This window comes from Raphanus sativus, chromosome 5, assembly GCF_000801105.2.
Source record: "Raphanus sativus cultivar WK10039 chromosome 5, ASM80110v3, whole genome shotgun sequence".
Lineage (NCBI taxonomy): Eukaryota > Viridiplantae > Streptophyta > Magnoliopsida > Brassicales > Brassicaceae > Raphanus > Raphanus sativus.
This window is the reverse complement of record NC_079515.1, coordinates 31,738,170-31,759,870: the sequence shown is the minus strand read 5'-3', so window position 1 is coordinate 31,759,870 and position 21,701 is coordinate 31,738,170. Positions and strand designations below refer to the sequence as shown.

Here is a 21,701-nt window from a genome sequence, read left to right as displayed (position 1 = left end):
TGTCAGGCAAAAGTTAAATTGTTAGTAATTTCCCAACAGTTGCGATTGATACCCGATGCATTTTGTTCATTGTCAGCAAGGTTTGGGGATGATATTACTTGTGTATTGAGGTGGAGGTCTTCCCGCATGACCTTGATTATGAGCTGTCCGATTCATCGCTGTTTGGCTTTGCAATTGGGATACCACAATAGATGGAAGTTGGCAGGAAGGGTGTGCTAGGAATTCAATTTACAGTTACGATTTAGAACTGAAAAGCGAAAGAGAAAACAATTATTTTCTTGAAGAGAATAAAAGATTCTATATATTTATTTAGTCATTAAAAAATAACATGATATATAAAGCACGATTTTATTTTCCTCATTAAAAAATCCTTTAAAGTTGAAAAATATCTGGTATTTTTTAATATTTATATGTATATATATATATATATTAATTTTTTAATGGAAAACTTAAAATTATCATCTTCGTTTACTATTATTTTAGAAATGAGTATTTATGTTTACAAAATTGAATTTGATATTTGAAAAGATTTTGAAGTGGTATTTCTCTAATCAATATTATGTATTGAATTTTTTTTTCTAAAGTTATTTTTTACTGACTTAACTTGTTAATAAACTATTATATTACCCCAATAAAAGATTTACATCTTTCATTACAAATATTCTAATTTTATGAAATTTTAAAATATATAGAGAAAAACGAAAAAATTACATAATCATCTGTTTAATTTATGTTTATTTAAACAAAATCTTTGATGTTAGAAAAAAAAATATATTGATGACAAAAAAAAGAAAAAAAAAATATATTTGAAATTGGCCCAAATGACCCAAACGAAAATAATAACAAAACAAACACAAACCTGTATGTTTGTTAGGTAACGTTGATTGACGAGACATTCTCCGTTTGCATGGAAAGTGGGCCTATTTTGCAGCCCAAATATCGACTTTGTTGTAATAAAGAGTCGTGTAGATAGTAAATAAAAGGGTATTTCAGAGGTTAAAAATAGAAAGAATCATGCTTTAATAGTATAGATATCAATGTATATATCATATTTAAAATTTACATGGTTTTAATTTTTACAGACTGAACATTAATCTTTTAAATGTTGTGTATTTTTTAAAAATTTCATATCTTTGTTTAAACTATGTAAACATTCCTCTATAAAAAAAAATTGATTAGTTTGTCAAACTCTTTGGAATTTTTACATTTTAAAATGTAATATATTTTTGTTAGTTAAATATTTTATGTCAGACTTTCAAAATAAAATATTTCATCATTTTATTTGGTGTTTAACTTTTTATTGATTTTCAATTTTTTTAAATTGATTCACGTGAAATTTGTTGAAATAAAACTTGTGAAACTCTGGATAAAACATCTAATAAAAGGCTAAACCTGAAAATCCTTGTGTAGTTGCTTGAGATTAATAAGATTAGTACGTGCATTCTATGGAAATTATATATCATGCTTATATATTGCATTTTTAAATAATAATTATAAGTATTAAGGAAATTAATGTTTTAAATAATGTATAATAATCGAAAATTTTAGAATGTTTTGTTTAAAAGATTTTTTGGGAAGTAATCTACATAGAAAACTCTTAGAGAAGTCACATATGTTAGGTTTGAAATTGACTTTTTTTTTTATCAAAGGTTTGAAATTGACTATTTTGTAAATTTTTCATAGAAAAATTCTGGAGAAATCTACAATCTTTTTTATAACAAAACAAATCGAGTTTGCTGCTTAGGAACTCTCCATAATAAATAGGTTAGTTCCACTATTGTCAGAAATAATTCAGAAATTTAACATTTTCTATAGAAGACTTCTGAGATTTTGGTCAGTCCCTTGGTTTTGAGAGCATAATTCTTGGAAAGTCTTCATGTAAGAATTTTTCAGAAATATATAGGAAAGCTAACTTACCCAGATTTTTTGCTTCACTTCGGAGATTTCATGTGACAGTAAAAAGGCTTTTTCAAAAGTCTATTCACAAGAAAATTCTCTGAAAAAAAAATAAATTAATTATGCAAATTCTCTGAAAATTCTCATAGACTTTTCCATTAAAAAAATTACTTCTACAAAATTTTTGTTAATTGCAAGACTAACATGGTTATCGAAGAAGACTTCTAGATAAGTTCGCTATGGTAAAATAAAAAAAAATTCTAAATACAAAAGCAACCCACTGATCCACTTCTTATTAATCAAGGAGCATTTTTTAAGACTAACCTTAAATGTGTAAGTTATTTACATGTGTGCCATGCTGACGTGGCGGCTCCATATTTCCTCTCAGCTCAAATATATAATCACCCTTAATTCACTAGAAAAATTACATTCAAATGCCATTGTGGTAACACTCGAATTTTTTCATATACATTATAGTTCACATCATTACATTGTACGATTTCGTGTGAAATGAAAGTTTTAGATTTCACAATGAATGATGGTTGCCATATATATATTTACACGGTTTGATTATTACGTAGACGTTATACTCAAAAAGGAAAATATGTAATATAACTATCATTGAGTCATTGCCATATATAATGTTACCAAATCAAAGATCATTGTCATATATCATATTACGAAATTAAGTAGTATAATGTTGCCATATATAAAATTTTGATTTTTTAAAAAACTTATATCTCAAAAGAAAAACATTTTATAGGATCATACTTTGCTCCTGAATTTTTATTTATATATAGGTAGATATATAAAAAAATCTATTTTTTAATATTTGATTTTGGAATGGGCGGGTGAGTTTTTCGAGTGTATATTAAGATGTTACTGGCCACAACAATATTTGATTTAGGAATGATATATTTAGAATACAATCACGTATATATTAAAGTTAAAAAATATATATCACGTCTATATTTTTTTATACACAATGATATTTGATTTCTATGTGTTATAATTACTATACAATCACGTAAACAAATTAAAGTTTGACTTACCTATATTAGTCTTTGACTTGAATAAATCTTGGATTCGTACAGAAACAGACTTTCCTAGATTAGCCGTTTGATTTCAATATTATTAGAAACGTCTATATTAAAACTTGACTTATTTAGATTTTTTTGATTTGAATAAATCTTGGACTGGTGTAAAATATGACTTTCTTAGATTAGAATTTGATTGAAATAAATGTGCATATTTACGGAGATATATAAGTGATGACCACGTAAGCTTAAATGCATATATACCATATAAATCACATGTAACATTAAATTGACAAACGAAAATGATATCTCCGTTATTAAATATATAGTAACAAATAATTTTTGGCATATTCAAACAACTAAGTTAATTTGTATTAAGCAAGCCTATATTTAATCCTAGATGGCTAGATATAAGATCATAATATATTCACAGTTTGGCAAATATATATTTTCGAATAATTAAAACCGAAATGGCGTAATGAAAACAAACTAAATTGACTAAAATTTGCCCTTTACAACGATTTATCAAAGTAATGTATGCATGAATCTAACCTACTTACTGGTGGTATATGAAAATTAAGTATGGAGGATGTGGTAATTGATATTTTAGAGTATAATATACAGATAGTTTTGACTATATTAAATATTTTGAGCTCATCGTATATCTTATATATGGTAAAAATATATAAGTTATTCTGCCAGTAATTAGGACATTGACAAGGAAGTATATATGGTAAATTATACTGTGATTTGCGTTAATTAGAGAGAGATTGACAAGTTAAATCTGATCCATGAATTATGTTAATATTTCGAAAATTTGCTCATCAATGCTCTGATTTTCTTCTATATAAAGCACCACAATGTTAACCATTTCATCATTCATTAAACCTTAAGCGTAATCTTTCATAGAGTCAAAAACAAACTTTTTTTCTATGGCTGAGGAACCTTATCTCTGATTTGAAGTCTTATACGGAGAAGAGGCTTATGTTTGCAATATTTCACTAAGTTTTCGATTTGTTTTTATTTATGGATGTAAGTTTGTTTTTTTTTCTGGTCTTTTGAAGGTTGATTTACTTTGTTGTTTGGATTTTGTAATTAATTTGAAGCCTCTACTCTTTATCATTTCCAATTTTTGCAGCTAATCTTATATTTTCATGACTGAATACACATGAAGAGAAGCCTTTTGAATATTAGCTACAAGAAAGTATTTTACAATAAAGTCTTCGTTGAATTTTGAGTAAGTTGCTCGAGTTTCTTTTGATGAAAAGATTTGCTTCGTTGGGATGATTTGTAATTAATTTTAAGCTTAAATTTTTATATAGTTTGATTTTGCATTTTTTGCTATATTTTCATATGGCAATTGTTTACCGGCCCTATACTTAATTTAGACACTCTGGTTTATCAGTCAAGTCTAACAAAAAGAACAGTGAAGAAGCTTTAATATGAAATCTGTTTGATTAGTGATGTTCATTTGAGTTGTAATTGACAAAACGGTTAATGTGAACATACACGACGATTTTGGTTCATTTGCTCTCACCTGTAAAACCCATGATTAGCAAGATAAATATATTTCACTAATTTGCAAATATTACAGAATATTTTCTCATCAGTGCTCTGTATCTATATAAAAGAAAGGTATCTGAGTCATTGAAACATTCGTATAACGAGAGCTTTACCATTGCCAAAACTTAGAAACTCAGGTCAATACATATATGTCTGTTATATGAAAATTTTATTATATCACAAGACTATTGTATATTTCATCATTATTGTATTTTTTTTTTGCAATATTCAATATTAGGTTACATTATATATGTTTTCTAGAATACAAAATCTTTTTAAATAAAAACCAAATGTGGTGTTCTAAAATCGTCATAGATTTGTAATCTGAAATTTACCAAAAGTGTTGTTCTAATTGTTTTGCTGCACAAACATAATCATTTTTGTGCAATATGTTCAAAGTTTATATATTAATCAAACTTTAAATTATATAGTTACAAACACTTAATTTTAAGTATATAATTTTTGCACACTCTGTCCATTAATTAAAAATCTTTAACTATGGTCATTAACTCATTGTATGTCTTTAGTTTGATAAATTAATTATTTACTGCAATTTATAACTCAATTTATATTGTAGTAACAAATTTATTTTTTGAATATATGTATTTAACAAAATAATTTAATAAGTCCAAAATCCAATTGTTAGAAAAACTTATATTAGTCCAAACATAAATATTTACGATATGATAAACTTAATACTCTGTGATCTCATTAAATTAATACTCGGCGGTCTTATTAAATGAGATTTTCTTTAAACGGCTCAAAGTTGATTTATATTGTGATCCAACATCTATTTAAATCAAGTGTAAGATTTAAATATTTTTTTTAAACAAGTGTAAGATATACTCTTAGTCCGTACTACTTTGACATCTATTTAAATCAAAGTTTGCTATATATTATGGCCTAAACATTGCATGCTTTTGGTATAAACAGAAAATAGTTAAAAGACGATTTGATATAAAAAATAGCAAAGAGACGCAGCTATTCAAAATTCTTTTGTTTATAAAAGGAAAAAAGAATATTGTTCAGTTCTCAGGCTTTCTTCACGTACATAAATTTATACAAAAAATAATACTGAAACTAAATTGTTTTGTTATTACCAAACGAACTTATACATCAAATATTTTTCCTTACAACATAATTCTTAAGAACTTAGATTATGAAATTTATGTTTAATATTAAGAAAAATCTTTGGTACCTACCTAATTGTAGTATAGGAAAATATTAATAATGACCTTTCGTAGTAGTTAATGATAAATTAGGTGTCTTCCTTCACCATGTGCAGTAATTTTTTTAAAATATAAATTATAAGTAAAAATGAAATTTTATTCTTTTCTTACAAATATTTTAATATAATTTGATTTAATTTAACATAAAATTAAGATAAAAATAATTTTTTTTATTTAAAATTATATTTCAAATATATATATATATATATATATATATATATATATATATATATATATTTAAAATAATAATCTTAGATAGATTTTCTATCTATTTATTTTGGTTATATATATTAAATCAATGGGTATAGAATCAATAAACTTAATAATTAAAATGTTTATAGAAAATTTAGATATATAAGAAACTAATGATTTTACGATTAAAATTATTTTAAAAAATTGTAGAATTTTTTGAAAATTTTAATAATAAAAATTGTATAACAATAAAAAATATATTTTGAAAGTTTTATTATCATATTTGAATATATTTAATAAAAAATTTAGAAATTTTTAGAAAACTTTAGTAATAAAATTTTAAATATTAATAATATTTACCAAAATGACTGTATAACGCTAAAATAACATGTCAAATATGTTTGTGGTAGTTATTGAAAATTTACATAAATATTAGTTCACTATATAACGCTAAAATATGGTTTCTAGATAATTAATGCTAATTATTTTAAATTTCTAAAAAATCCGAAAATTCACTTATGCCTACTATGTATATACGGTTGAGTTTTTCCTTAGAAATACCATCAATTTTTCTCAATTATTAATTTATGATTATAGGAGTATCAATGATATCACATTTAAATTGTTTGATTTGGGTTTCTATACTTTTAGGTGTATCAAATATTTATAGTTAGTTATTATTATATATTGAAAACATAAATACCAAATATATTTTGATCACAAGAACACATGTTTTTCGAAATCATCAAATTTTACAAAATATGAAAACGTAAGTTTTTAATATATATTTCACCATGCGCAAGGCGCAGGTCTTATCCTAGTTGAAAATAGTATACTTCTTGTAATTGCAAAAATAACATTTTCAAAAAATCCCAAAAATGTTGCAATCACGTTTAAATTTTAAATTTTTCTATTTACAAATTTATTCTTATTTTTAATTTATTTTTATACAACTAAACGTAATATTTGTATTACTTCAATGAAATTATTAATACTTTTAAATAAATAAATCATATATATATTATTTTATATTCTATTTTATGTGACTGTGTTCTAAAACGCGCCGCGTTAGGGCATTTACTCGGTGATTAAACGTTGGGTGGCTCTGAACCGTGGCGTTTTGCCCAAATCGTTCACAAAATCGGATTTAAAAAAAAAGGATCCACTTTTCATAATTTCTATGTTGAAAATCGTCTGCTAGCTCTAGGATCTGTTATATTTGAGTGAAAACCCCAAAAAAACAAGTAAAAATGACCACGAAAAAAAATCAAAGGAACCATCCAATAAGCAACTTGGATGGCTCCTTAAGCAACTTGTGAACCATGTCGCCATCTCAGCGATTCTCTTGGCAGGTAAATAAGCTTCTGAAGCTTAGCTCCTCCATCTACGGCTGGGTAAAACTACGAGTGCAGAATGGACATTCTTGTCGGTTTTGGAGTGATAATTGGTCCCCGTTTGCTTTCCTACGAACCTATCTAGGATCCCGTGGGAGCTCCAACTTGGGGATCCCAAATGATGCTTCGTTGGCGTCACTGAATAACAATGGGTACTGGAGTCTCCCTCCTGCAAGGTCAGACCAACTAGTTAATCTTCACGCTCATCTTACTACTGTCCAGCTAAACACCCTTGATGACTACTATGAATGGGAAGTGGATGGTATCATAAGTGATCGATACAGCTCGGGAATTATCTATGACAAACTTCGTGAAGAAGGTTCACAGGTACCTTGGTATGACTCTGTCTGGAATAAAGCTGGCATCCCAAGACACAACTTCCTCTCCTGACTTTTCACCTTGGACCGATGTCCTACAAGAGACAGAACTATAAGATGGGGTCATCAAACGAGCCCCTTGTGCCTCATGTGCAACAACTGTGATGAGAACCGCAATCATCTGTTCTTTCTCTGCCAATACTCGTGGACTGTGTGGGAATCGGCTGCTCTTCGCTGTGGAATCCAACCGGAGAGGACCTGGGATCGGCTCTTGCTTCAGCTAGCCTCCTTGGGACCTCGATCAACTAAAGGGATGCTACTGCGCCTCTGCTGGCAGGGTTGTATTTACTGGATTTGGATGGAACGAAATGCTCGTCTTCATCGCCAAACCTATCGATCACCGGAGAATCTCACAAAGCAAGTGGAAAGACAGATAAAGGATAGGATCTCCTCGCTCCGCTCTACTACCCCGGCTGTCTCCTCGCGTTTGATGCAGCGGTGGCTCTCTTGATGTTTCACGCTCTGATTGTCAACTCTATGCTCCATCTTCCTCTTCCATCGTCATCATCAATTCATCTTCTTCTACTTTTGGGCCTCTAGCCTAATTGATCTCTAATATGTGTATCCTTACTGGACCTTTTGGGTAACTAAACTTAACCATAGCTAATGGGCTTGTAAACTTTTTAATTTCTTTTGCATTTATATTGAAAGCTAAGTTCAAAAAAAAAGAAAAAAAATCAAAGGAGAAAAAAATGGGTTTGAGATCTCGACAGATCTAATGAAGAAGATGAGGACTGTTTGGTCTTTTAACCTTTATTAAAAAAAAAGAAAAAAATAATAGAAAGTACATGTTCTGAGCTTCGATCCCACAACCGCTAAGCATTTCAAAGTATGAGATAGCCACTACACTAAGTTGCATCTTTGTATTGTTCATCCATATAACGGTATATATAATAAACACTATATAATTAATCCCCGAGTAATCCCCGGTTAATCTTCGATTTTCTTTCAACTCGCTAGGCCAGGACCAGCCGCACGCGTTACGCCTAGCGAGATTTCGAACATCCATCTAAAACTAAACTTATTTATATTATAATAATTATTTAGTTAAAATGAAATCATATTTGGATATATATTATCTTAATAAACTAAAATTTTATTCAAATTAAAAACAAGTATTAATAATAGAATATAGTTCAAATATAATTTTTAGGTAAAAGTGAAAAAATCTATTGGAGTAAAACTCAAATACATTTTCAAATTACCTCATTTAAGAAAAATTCTGAGAGAACCTATTTAAAATATCATATTCGCATTCTTAATCTCAAAATAGTATACTATTGCAGAGAAAATTTTCTTAACTTTTTATGCTCTTATAATTAGAAATGACCTTTTTATAATTAAAAATTAGAAATGACCTAAATTGGATGATTGCGGTTTCACACACAATATTCATATTGTAATTGTAGGCAGTTGAGAATAATAAATAACAAAATCAAAAATATGTTGAACACTAAGATATATATAATAATTTTAAAACAATTTAAAAAAATATAATTATATAATTCTATAAATAAATTAACTTTTTGTTTTAAAAAATTTGGAAGAGTACAAAATAAATGGAAGAATTTCGTTGACAAAAAAATAGAAGAATTTCTAGTAATTACCGTCAAACACCAAAAACCATTATCACACACAACATAATGGAAGAACCAATCAGCCTCTAAATTTACTAATGCTATTAAGTAGCAATTGAAAGAATATATCAAGATATTCTTATTCTGTTTTTTTTTTACTAAAAGATATTCTTATTCTGTTTTGATCAGTTTCTGAAATATAGGAAGATATCACCTCACTTGTAAACAGACTGTGCTATATATGTATTCGTATGGATGATGAATAGATCAAGAGAAACTTTCCCAACTTTCAGCAATTTGCTTCACAAGCGACAACGTGGTCATGTGAAATTTTATATTTTCTATTGAGCTCTAATAGTTTATACATTGACAAAACAAGGTCTTTTGAAGTTTAGATAAAAAGAATCGAAGACTTTCGACATGATGGTGCTTATTATATATGTATAAAAAGAGTTATTTGACAAGTTCTGATTTAACGTGGACCCAACTGTTAGACCAGTTATCCCATCCAACTAGTTTAAGTTTCTACTAGATCTTGATCCGCGCTTTAAAAGCGCGGAATATTTTACGATGAAAAATTTCACTAATAACTTAACAAATATTTTGTTAACTTTTAAAGAGTGTGTATTTAAAATATTTTTGTATTTAAATCAGTGTTTTTAAATTCAACCCGATTGTGATTATACCGGTTAACCGAAGATCTAACAATTCAATTTAGTTTTTTAAAATATTCATATTAAAAAGTCACTAAAACCCGAGACTAACCGATTGAACTGATGGATGACCGATATGTAATCTAATTTGATTGAAATTGTAATAGTTTCATAATTTGTAATCTTATAATCCAAATTTTAAAGTTTATTATTTTGTAATTTCTGAAATTATGACGTTTTTACAAAATTTTAAAGAGAAAATGATGGATATAAAATAACTAAGATTAATTATTGTATTGTTTGGAAACATTGATAGTAGTATATAAAATATATTGTTTGGAAACATTGATAGTAGTATAAAGAAATAAGTATATTGTTTGGAAACATGGATAGTAGTATAAAGAAAGGAACATTAGTGATTTAATGTAGGTTTAACTATAAAATATAAAGGTGTATTTAATTTAAAAACTTACAAAATAAATGTTAGGTCCAACAGAATGTTTATGTTTTAATAAGATAGATGACTGCATGATTTTCTTGCTATTATCCGCAAATGTAATTTTTTTACGATTGATGATGGTTGTTGGTATTTTGAAATGTTCAAACTGTTCTTAGTTTTCCAAAATCAAAAGATGATTTCAGCTAATGTTTGTGATTTTCGACGATTGTTAGAGAGTAAAATGTTTTCTTAAAAAAAAAAAAATAGAAATAAACTAAAAATATTCAATAAAAGTTTTAAACTGAAACAATAAAAATTGTAAAATAAATACATATTAAATTTTAATTTATGTTATAAAACTTTGAAACAAAAATATCTTCTATAATTTAAAAAACATATAAATATACTTTTATAATTATTATAATATTATAACTTTAATATGTTCATAATTATAAAAATGTAAATATTATTAATTTATTATTTAACAGTTATCATAAGAGTCCTGCAAAAATACTAATTTGTGACCGTTGTACCAATTGTACAAATCCTTAAAAAACCTTTAAAATTGCAATCAATCATATTTTTTTTTTGTCTAAATGTTAAGAAAAGCAATCAATCCTATTCGTAGCAGCACCTAGTACCTGCAATCGTTGCGGTTGCACCGATCGGACTTAGTCAATATAGTATAGGAAAACGAAGAAACAATCGTGTTTATAATCAAGAAATTGTCTCAATCCAATACAAAACGACAACAAAAGACAAAATACAGAAAGTGGATCAGACGCAAACAAACAGATTTTCTAGACCAAAACCTAAACTGACTTTCTTCTATGGGACTGGAATAAGAAGATGTGCATTTTTCGGTAATTAAGTTAACGTATTATTCACATTTTCTACTTTTACACATTAAAGATTTGAATTTTGATGAGAGCTGTCCCAAAAGTTGCCAATATTAGTATCGCTTCTTTTGTCATTGTTCCGGTGAAAGCCTTTGTGCTACTTTCGATGTTGCGGATAAGTCTGTAATATCCCGAATTGTGATATATGAAAATAGTTAAAAAAAATTGATTTTGCTATCTGTGTCATCAAATTGACTTACTTTTTCTAGTATACATTCATTTGAAATTCCAGAGTTATGTGTACTTGAGATGAAATAATGAAAGGATGGATAATATATCGAAAAGTGATTTACAATAGCGTGCGAATGAGACCAAAGTACGGAGAAATGCCATGTCCTGATTGCAGGGTCAGTCAATAAACAATGATTTCGGGTCTCTAGAAATATTAACGAACCACCCGTCAGACGAGATGAAGCTACAACCGAATTAGTGGGCGTGGATGACCGATCAGCCGTGGACAATCGAAGCATTATAAGAGTTATCAGAAGTGATTAGATGTCTCGGTTCTGACCCGAGAGACATCTTAAAGCCTGTTATGGAACACAACGAGGACGTTGAATTCTTTAAAAAGGTATGAGTTGTGATATCTGGAAAAGTTTAAGAAATTGATTTGGATACATATATCTTCAAAGTTGACTTACCTTTTTTAATACACATCCGTTTAAAATTCTAGAATTAATCGTGATTAAGCTGAAGTAATGAATGAATGGATGATTTATCGGAAAGTGATTCATGATATCGTACGAGTGAAACCCTTCGTACTACGGAAAAATGTCATGCGGTGATTATAAAATTAATAAATAATGTTTTCATGCCTCCGAAAAAAATTAATGTACCATCTGTCGGGGACGAGATGGACCCACGGACCGAATAAGTGGATGTATGTAATGCATTCTCAATGATCACGTGGCCGAATGAAGAGCATGTTTTACTGCATTCGTTTGATCAGACTTATCTCGTGTTCTTCACTTTCTTCTGCAGCGCATCAAATCAACACTTACATTTTTTCAACCGCGTTAGCTTCGAATCTATTTTAGGCGTCCTCCTCCTGTACTGTTTTAGAGTGGAAGCCAGCGATCTCCGTCGAAGCTGCTAGGAACCATCTTCGGGTGAAAGCTCATCCGAACGTTCCGTGTAGGTTATTCTCTTGTTCTGTCTGGTCTTTCTCAGTTGAACTAGAATCGGTGTGACTAGAAAATTTAATCGGTTGTCTCTTGTTCTAGTTTATTACATTAACTTCCGTTATCATTGTTTGGTTACGCTTGGACTTAATTAATCCTTGCATCTTAAAGGTCTTTAATTTTTTTTGTGCTTTTAAGAATAAATCAACTGTTAAGTAGATTGTGGTTTCGACTAATCTTGTAAACCATCCAACCTTCATTGATATTTACAATTTAGCAAAGAAGAAAAAAAGAAAAAAGCACACCATCTTCCAAATAGTCAATGTCGTGATATATCACACGGCTCGCCGCTCGCACACCATCTTCACTTCATACATGAGTTGTCGGGGTACCTTCTCTGTTCTCATTCCACTTGTATATTTAAAATAAAACAATATTTTATTATTTGTTGACAAAATGTTAAAAGAGCATTTTAGTTTTTTTTTTTGGACAACTAGAACATTTTAGTTAAATTCCCTTTTTTCTTCTATAAAGCCTCCCTTAAGTCTAACCTCCACTATCCACACACTAATCTTCTTTTCTCTCGACAATGGGTTTCCTGAGATCTTCCTCTTCTTACTCTTCTGCATTAAAATGGCTTGGATTTGTGACGGCGGTTTGGGTTCAATCTATCTCCGGCAACAACTACACCTTCTCCAACTACTCCAGCGCTCTCAAGTCCCTCATGAACCTCAACCAGCTCCAACTCAACAACCTCTCCGTTGCTAAAGACGTCGGAAAAGCCTTTGGAATCCTTGCCGGCCTCGCCTCCGACCGTCTTTCGACTCCAGTCATCCTCCTTATCGGCTGCTTCGAAGGTCTTCTTGGATATGGCGTACAATGGCTCGTGGTTAGCCGTACCATCACCCCGCTTCCTTATTGGCAGGTACTAAGAATAAAGTTTATCCTTCTTTATGAGATTTTAGGAGCTAGAGGAGATTTAATAAAAAAATTATTCTTTTTTACAAATTTAGAGATTTAAAGTTTATCAAAAAAAAAGATTTAATAAAAAAATTATTCTTTTTTACAAATTTAGAGATTTAAAGTTTATCAAAAAAAAAAGATGGAGATTTAATTTTCTTAGATACTTTTGGGCTATATTTGGCTTTACCCACGACCCGTTATGTCGGTCTGAAACTCATACATGCAAGTTATGACAAGATTTTGTGTTTGGATTTCAGATGTGCGTGTTCCTCTGCATGGGAGGAAACAGCACGACGTGGATGAATACGGCGGTTCTAGTTACTTGCATACGAAACTTCCGGCGAAACCGTGGTCCGGTTTCAGGGATCTTGAAAGGATACGTGGGGCTAGGCACTGCTATTTTCACCGATCTCTGCACTGCTCTGTTCTCAAACGATCCGGCGTCGTTTCTTGTTTTGCTCGCCGTCGTGCCTTTCGCAGTCTGTCTCACGGCGGTTTTCTTCCTCCGCGAGATCCCTCCAGCTTCTTCCGCCGCCGAGGAGAGCGAAGAGACTCGCTACTTCGCCGTGTTCAACATCGTAGCGGTTGTAGTCGCTGTCTACCTTCAGTCTTACGACATCATCGGAGTCAAAACCGGAGTGTTCTCAGTCGCTTTCGCCTCTATACTTCTCTTCCTCTTATTCTCTCCCATCGCTATACCTTTCCATGCATTCATCAAAAGCTTGAATCGTGGTGAACGAGACTTTGAAGGACAGATTCAAGAACCCTTGCTCGGCTCAGATATCGCGGCCGAGAAGGAAGTTATCGCTGTAGCGGCTGCGGCGGCGGAAGAGGAGAATCTTGTGGCGGAGAGGAAGAGGCCGGTGTTGGGAGAAGATCATACGATAATCGAAGCGATGTTGACCGTTGACTTTTGGGTGCTGTTTGTTTCGTTCCTGTGTGGTGTAGGAACTGGTTTAGCAGTGATGAACAATATGGGCCAGATAGGGCTTGCTCTTGGTTACACAGATGTTTCGATATTCGTCTCCATGACTAGTATTTGGGGCTTCTTCGGTCGCATTCTCTCCGGTACTCTTTCTGAACACTTTCTCAGGTAAGTTTCCCCCTACTTCAATTTATTTATTTTTTTAAATCAGCAAATTGAAGTACACCGGGCTTTTAGGAGTCTGTTTCAAGTTGTTTTGGTTTTCTAGATTTGAATAAATCTTCCTATATTCTAGGAAGCGTGTGTTGAGTTGTTAGCTAACTTATAGGAGTGGCTTTGGTTGGTTAGCTGACTTGTAGGAGTTGTTTTTTGTTTGACTATATAAGTCTTGTACGTTGGTGTTGATTCAATAAGATATCACGAAGTTTTCAGTATTCTTTGATCTAAGTTTAACAAGTGGTATCAGAGCCTATTCAAGAGAAAATGAGTGAGAAGGAGTCGTTGTTGAGCATTCCAAAGCTTGATGGAGATTATGAGCATTGGGCAATGCTCATGGAGAATCTCTTGAGATCTAAAGAATGGTGGGGGCTTGTCGAAGAAGGTGTTACGCAGGCTGAGAGGAACGTGATACTGACGGGGGCTCAGAGAACCGAACTTGCAGATCAGAAGCTCAAGGATCTGAAGGTTAAGAATTATCTCTTTGCCTCGATCGACAAGACGACGTTGAAGACGATCGCTAAGAAGGAAACCTCAAAGGATATCTGGGATTCCTTGAAGACGAAGTATCAAGGGAACAAAAGAGTTCAAAGTGCTCAGCTTCAGAGGCTGAGAAGAAACTTTGAGGTGCTAGAGATGAAGGAAGGTGATTCGATTACTGATTACTTCTCCAAGGTCATGGTGGTGGCAAACGACATGAGGAATCTTGGAGAGGATATGACGGATGAGAAGATTGTGGAGAAGGTGTTGAGAACACTGGTTGACAAGTTCACGTATATCGTGTGTGCCATAGAAGAGTCGAAGGATATTAAGGAGCTGTCTGTTGATGAGTTACAGAGCTCCTTATTGGTGCACGAGCAGAATCTTTGCAAGAGTAGCAGTGAAGAACATGCCTTGAAAATGGAAGGCGGTGGAGGACGTGGAAGTTCCTCAGGGTACAATCAGGGAAGAGGTGGCTACAGAGGCAGAGGAGGGTACCGTGGCGGTCGTGGAGGCACAAGGTTTGACAAGAGTAACATTGAATGTTATAAATGTCATAAGTTGGGACACTTTAAGAATGAGTGTCCAGCTTGGGAGAGGTCTGCTAACTATGCAGAGTTAGAAGAAGATGTGCTTCTAATGGCTATGGTGGAAGCTAAAGAAAAGCATGTTTGGTACCTGGACTCTGGCTGTAGCAACCATATGTGCGGCATGAGAGAGTGGTTCATGGAACTTGACACTAAGTTTCGACAACAAGTGAAACTAGGAGATGATAGACGGATGCAAGTTGAGGGAAGAGGGAATCTCAGGCTTGAGATTAATGGCACAGCTCAGGTGATTTCATCAGTATACTATGTGCCTGGACTGAAGAGCAATCTCCTAAGCATGGGTCAGCTTCAACAAAAGGGTTTGAGGATCATAGTTGAAGATGATACGTGTGAGATTTGGCACAAACAACAGAGGAGAATGATAATGCACTCTACAATGACGTCAAACAGAATGTTTGTAGTCATGGCGACTGTCTTGGAACCTAAGGAAGAGCTGAAGATCAATCAGATACAGAGCCCACTGGAGGAATCTGACGAGATCTGGCACAAGAGGTACGGTCATCTCTCTCATGACAGCCTTCTCAAGCTGACTGAGAAAAGAATGGTGAACGGACTACCTAAGATCAATAAACCAGGAGAAGTGTGTGAGGTGTGCATGAAGGGAAAGCAGATCAGAGAGAACATACCAAAGAAAAGTCTGTGGAGGCCAAGCAAGGGACTGGAGCTGGTACACAGTGATATCTGCGGACCGATCTCACCTACATCAGAGAGTGGTAAGAGATACATCATTAACTTCATTGATGATTTTAGCCGTAAATGCTGGACGTTCTTCTTATCTGAGAAATCAGAAGCGTTTAGAGTATTCAAAGAATTCAAGAGTGCTGTTGAGAGAGAATGTGGACAGCAACTGGTGTGTCTGAGGACTGACAGAGGGGGTGAGTTCAACTCCAAGGCGTTTGATGATTTCTGCACGGAGCAAGGGATCAAAAGACAGTTGACTGCAGCGTATACTCCGCAGCAGAACGGGGTCGCAGAGAGAAAGAACAGGAGCATAATGAATATGGTGAGATGTATGCTCTTTGGGATGAAAGTTCCTCTGCGTTTCTGGACAGAGGCAACACAATATGCAGTGCACATTCTCAACAGGAGCCCAACGTCTATACTAGGAGATGTCACGCCAACAGAGAAGTGGAGCTCACACAAACCATCGGTGGAACATCTACGAGTCTTTGGATGTGTAGCCTTTGCACTTATACCATACGAGAAGAGAGTGAAACTTGATGAAAAGAGTGTCAGATGCGTCATGTTCGGGGTCTGCAAAGAGTCCAAAGCTTACAGGTTGTATGATCCTGCAAAGAAAAGAATTGTCATAAGTAAAGATGTGAGATTTGACGAGGGGAAGCGTTGGGAATGGGAAGAAACAGAGCAAGAAGAAGAGTTTGTCGTGTGTGGAGAAGAGAATGAAGAGAACCGTGGAGACAGAGAAGAGAACGTGACAGAAGAGCAGAATGAGAGAGAAGATACGGCTCAGGAAGGGGCACACGACACTGCAGAAACAACTGTTGAGACTGAGACTGAAGAAGAAAACGCTGGCAGTAGCAGAGCTGGAAGGAATAAAATAAAACCAGCATGGATGAGGGATTACATCTGTGAAGAGAAAGGGTTGTTTGTTGAAGATGATGAAGGATATATGGTGCTGTATATTAATGAAGAAGATCCAGAAAAGTTTGAAGATGCGGTCAAATATGATAAGTGGAAGAAGGCGATGGAAGCTGAGATAAAAGCCATTGAAGAGAATGAAACTTGGGAGCTAGTAGAAGCGCCTGCAAAAGCCAAGATCATTGGAGTAAAGTGGGTATACAAGACAAAGCTCAACGAAAGAGGAGAGGTTGATAAGTTCAAGGCCAGACTTGTAGTAAAAGGCTTTCATCAAACTCATGGAATTGACTTCCACGAAGTCTTTGCTCCAGTAGCTAGATGGGACACTATTAGGTCGATACTAGGCTTGGCTGCTCAAAGGGGTTGGATTGTGTTTCAGCTTGATGTAAAGAGTGCTTTCCTGCATGGAGAGCTCAAGGAGGATGTTTACATTGAGCAGCCTAAGGGGTTCGAGTCAGAGCACGAGAGAGAGAAGGTATACAAGTTGAAGAAGGCGTTGTATGGCTTGAGACAAGCACCAAGGGCATGGTACAGTAGAATTGAAGGTTACTTTGCAAGGGAGGGCTTCAAAAAGTGTTATTGTGAACATACCTTGTTTGTCAAGACAGAAGGAAGTAGTGTTTTGGTCGTGAGCCTGTATGTAGATGATCTCATCTATACTAGTGATTCGGCTGAATTACTTGAGAAGTTTAAAAGGTCCATGATGGAAGAGTTTGCTATGACAGACTTAGGAAGAATGAAGTATTTTCTGGGTGTTGAAGTCGTGCAAGATGAAGATGGGATTTTCATAAGTCAGAAGAAGTATGCTTTGGAGACGTTAGAGAAGTTTGGAATGTTAGAGTGCAACTCAGTGAGGAATCCTATAATTCCTGGGAATAAGTTGACTAAGGAAGGTGAAGGGCGCTCAGTGGATCCTACTTTGTTCAAGCAGATTGTTGGGAGTTTGAGGTACTTAACAGCCACAAGGCCGGATCTAATTTACTCTGTGAACCTGGTGAGTAGATACATGGAGAATCCTAAGGAGTCGCATATGCTGGCAGTGAAACGTATACTCAGATATGTTCAAGGAACGTCAGGTCTTGGAATACAGTACAAGAGAAGTGATGCAAGGGGACTAGTGGGCTATGTGGATAGTGATTATGCGGGTGATGAAGATGATAGGAGAAGCACATCAGGGTACACCTTCATGATAGGAGCAGGAGCGGTTGCGTGGAGCTCCAAGAAGCAGCCTATTGTCACGCTTTCAACTACGGAGGCCGAGTATGTAGCAGCTGCTAATGGAGCTTGTCAAGCAGTTTGGCTACGGAATGTGTTAGGAGAGATGGGGTTTGAACAAGAGAAAGGCACTGTTCTATTTTGCGACAATAGCTCTGCAATCAAGTTGTCCAAGAACCTTGTGTTTCATGGCAGAAGTAAGCATATTCATGTGCGTTACCACTTTCTTCGTGACTTGGTGAATGAGGGGTTATTACCATGGAGTATTGCTCAACAAAGGATCAGCTATCAGACATTATGACGAAGCCAGTCAAGCTTGACGTGTTCGAGAAGCTAAGGAATGACATGGGGGTTTGCTTGAAGTTTGTAAACTGAAAGGAGCTTCAGTTTAAGGGAGGGATTGAAGTACACCGGGCTTTTAGGAGTCTGTTTCAAGTTGTTTTGGTTTTCTAGATTTGAATAAATCTTCCTATATTCTAGGAAGCGTGTGTTGAGTTGTTAGCTAACTTATAGGAGTGGCTTTGGTTGGTTAGCTGACTTGTAGGAGTTGTTTTTTGTTTGACTATATAAGTCTTGTACGTTGGTGTTGATTCAATAAGATATCACGAAGTTTTCAGTATTCTTTGATCTAAGTTTAACACAAATTACATTTTCAGTTTCTTTCCGAAATGTATATATTTTTCTAAAATTATGAAAATAAGTTTCAAATTAGAAATCAAATAGTTGGTTATGTTCTTCCAATCAGCACCTGCCGACACTTTAGTTTATGTTCCATGCAATTGTTTGTATCCGCGAACTTACTATTCAGTCTGTTTGATGGGTATGTTCGGTTCAAAACTAACTTAAAGGTTTAATTGGCAAATGTTGTAGAATCTTTTCTCATGCACATTTTTTTCTAAAGTATCTAAATCTTCTAATCATGCTCTATACAAATTCCTTAAACCTGCATATTTTCTTCTTCTTTTTGTTTGTAGAAAACAAACACTCATGCGCTAACATTTTGATTTTTGAAGATTTATGAATGATATTATTAAAACATTAAAACTTTTAACAAGTGGTGGATCTAGGATTTTTTTACGTGTGTCAGAGAACTTAATCTTAAATTATAATATCATTAACATGTCAGCTGACACTCTCCCTTCCAACGTGGATCCCGCCTCTGTTTTTAACTAAAATGCTATAAGAACATTTTCATTGGGGTATGGTAATAAAAGTTCACACGTATTTCTATAAAAAAAAATATATATTAATGTTTGCTTTGTGAATCCGCGCCGTGCAAGATCACTTGGACGAACCCGTATCGTCACTATTTGCGGGCTCCACTGATGCGTGGCGACCTGCGATTGATCGGTTAATTAAATTTTTTTTTTTTTTTGGAAATTCAAACGAAAAAAGTAAAAAATTAATATAATTGCATTGGAAATCGAGAATGGACAAACTTACTGATGGAGATGCTCTAATATTAAAATCTACAGCCACCATAAAATATCTATAATCTTAATATCTATAATGCTCCGGGATCCTATGTTTAATTCTCGTTATAATATAGATTAAAAGCAATTACGTGACGTATATCATTTTACATCCACATCAATGGACGGACACACAACATTCAACGCTTTTGGTGTTTGTCTGCATTTTTCTTCCTTTAATGACTTTTCATATAAAGAAAAGTGATTTTTCAGATTGCTCTGTTTGTTTCATTTTGAATTTTTGTATTTGTGCATAGACGTGTCCAAACTAGTTCTTGTTCTTTTCCTTCACTTGGACCACACTCTTCAATTCCCTATCACGTGAATATCCCCTCTAGATTCTTTACAAACTTCAATGTTATATTGAATTTCAACCAGACTCGAAGGTTACCTTATTGTAAACGTAATACATCATTATCAATAAGCATGTTGATTTGTTGTTCAGTAAGGAAAGAAAAAGGCATGTTGATTTAATTACTTTACTAGCTAATAAAACATGTGAACATTTCTCTTAATTTCTATAGGAAAGCTGGAACACCAAGATCACTATGGAACGCAGCATCTCAAATCCTCATGGCCGTAGGATATCTACTAATGGCTTTAGCAGTTCCTAATTCACTCTACATTGGTTCAATGGTGGTTGGAGTTTGTTATGGTGTCCGTCTAGCCATTACCGTACCCACAGCATCTGAACTCTTTGGTCTCAAATACTATGGTCTCATCTACAACATTTTAGTACTTAACTTGCCCCTTGGCTCGTTCCTCTTCTCTGGTCTCCTGGCCGGATTTCTCTATGATGCGGAGGCTACACCAACTCCTGGTGGAGGCAACACTTGCGTAGGAGCTCACTGTTACCGTCTCATCTTCTTGGTCATGGCTTTAGCTTCTGGTATTGGAGTTGGTTTAGACATTTTGTTGGCTTATAGAACGAAGGAGATTTATGCTAAGATTCATGCTAGCAAACAGGTCAAGAAAGCTTCGTCTAGTAACCTTAGTTAAAAATTATTAGATCCAGTCCTTTTTTTTTGATCAAACAGATCCAGTCCTTTATTTATTGAATATAAAATTGAATGAGAGTTTAAGATAACGAATTCTAAATATTTCCTATTTTTGAACAACAACAAAAACTTAGCGGTTTATATAGTCTCTAAGACATAGAAATGAAACAACAAGATCTGAAAATCGACAATATGGCTTAAACTGATAGAGTAACAGGATTAGCTGAAGAGTTTATAAACCATGACATATACATATATTGACATGAGAGACGTAAATGAAGACTTACTGATACAAAATTAATAAAAGACTTATTGATATGAGAAATGATTGATTATATACATGCATACAACTAGTGTGAGGACAGTTTTGTATTTTATATTATAGTGATAACATATACTTTTTTTTGACTTAATGATAACATATACTTTATAAGGGAAATGCTTATATTTTGAAATATGAATCCAAGAATTTGTTTAGACCATCATGAATAGCTTTTCAACATTTCAGAATTCAAGTTCCTTTATATTCAAAAAAAAATAAACGAGATATATGCGACAAAGATCTTCGCATATGCAGCACGGACTTCCGGACACATGATATGACTGTCCTCAAGTACGAAACCGAAGATTGGATCGGTAATGTTGTCTCTGAAAATACAATGTGAGAGATTAAGAGTGCTAGGTTTTGGAGGCATGCGATAAGGTGGGAAACTACTTTAATATTGTCGATATCACTACATGGCATACTCAGCCTCTTGGCTTAGGGAGGTAACACACGATTTGCTGAGGTAAATTGTGACAACACGTCTCTTGAATTTACCCGTTCCGTAGTTCACAGTTATGTAGAG

General features: G+C 33.5%; 1 protein-coding gene across 2 annotated transcripts; it reads left to right on the top strand.

The window, feature by feature from the left end:
* Positions 1-12,226: 12,226 nt before the first annotated feature.
* LOC108863408 (protein NUCLEAR FUSION DEFECTIVE 4) lies at positions 12,227-20,889 on the top strand. Of its 2 annotated transcripts, XM_018637826.2 has the most exons (4): positions 12,227-12,390; positions 12,655-13,302; positions 13,598-14,433; positions 20,380-20,889. In XM_018637826.2, the coding sequence occupies exons 2-4, from the start codon at positions 12,967-12,969 to the stop codon at positions 20,852-20,854; spliced, it is 1,647 nt and encodes a 548-aa protein (XP_018493328.1). In that variant the 5' UTR covers positions 12,227-12,390; positions 12,655-12,966; the 3' UTR covers positions 20,855-20,889. The 2 variants fall into 2 exon arrangements, with proteins under 2 accessions (XP_018493328.1, XP_018493329.1); XM_018637827.2 differs by having other exon boundaries at positions 12,227-13,302.
* The last annotated feature ends 812 nt before the right edge of the window (positions 20,890-21,701 follow it).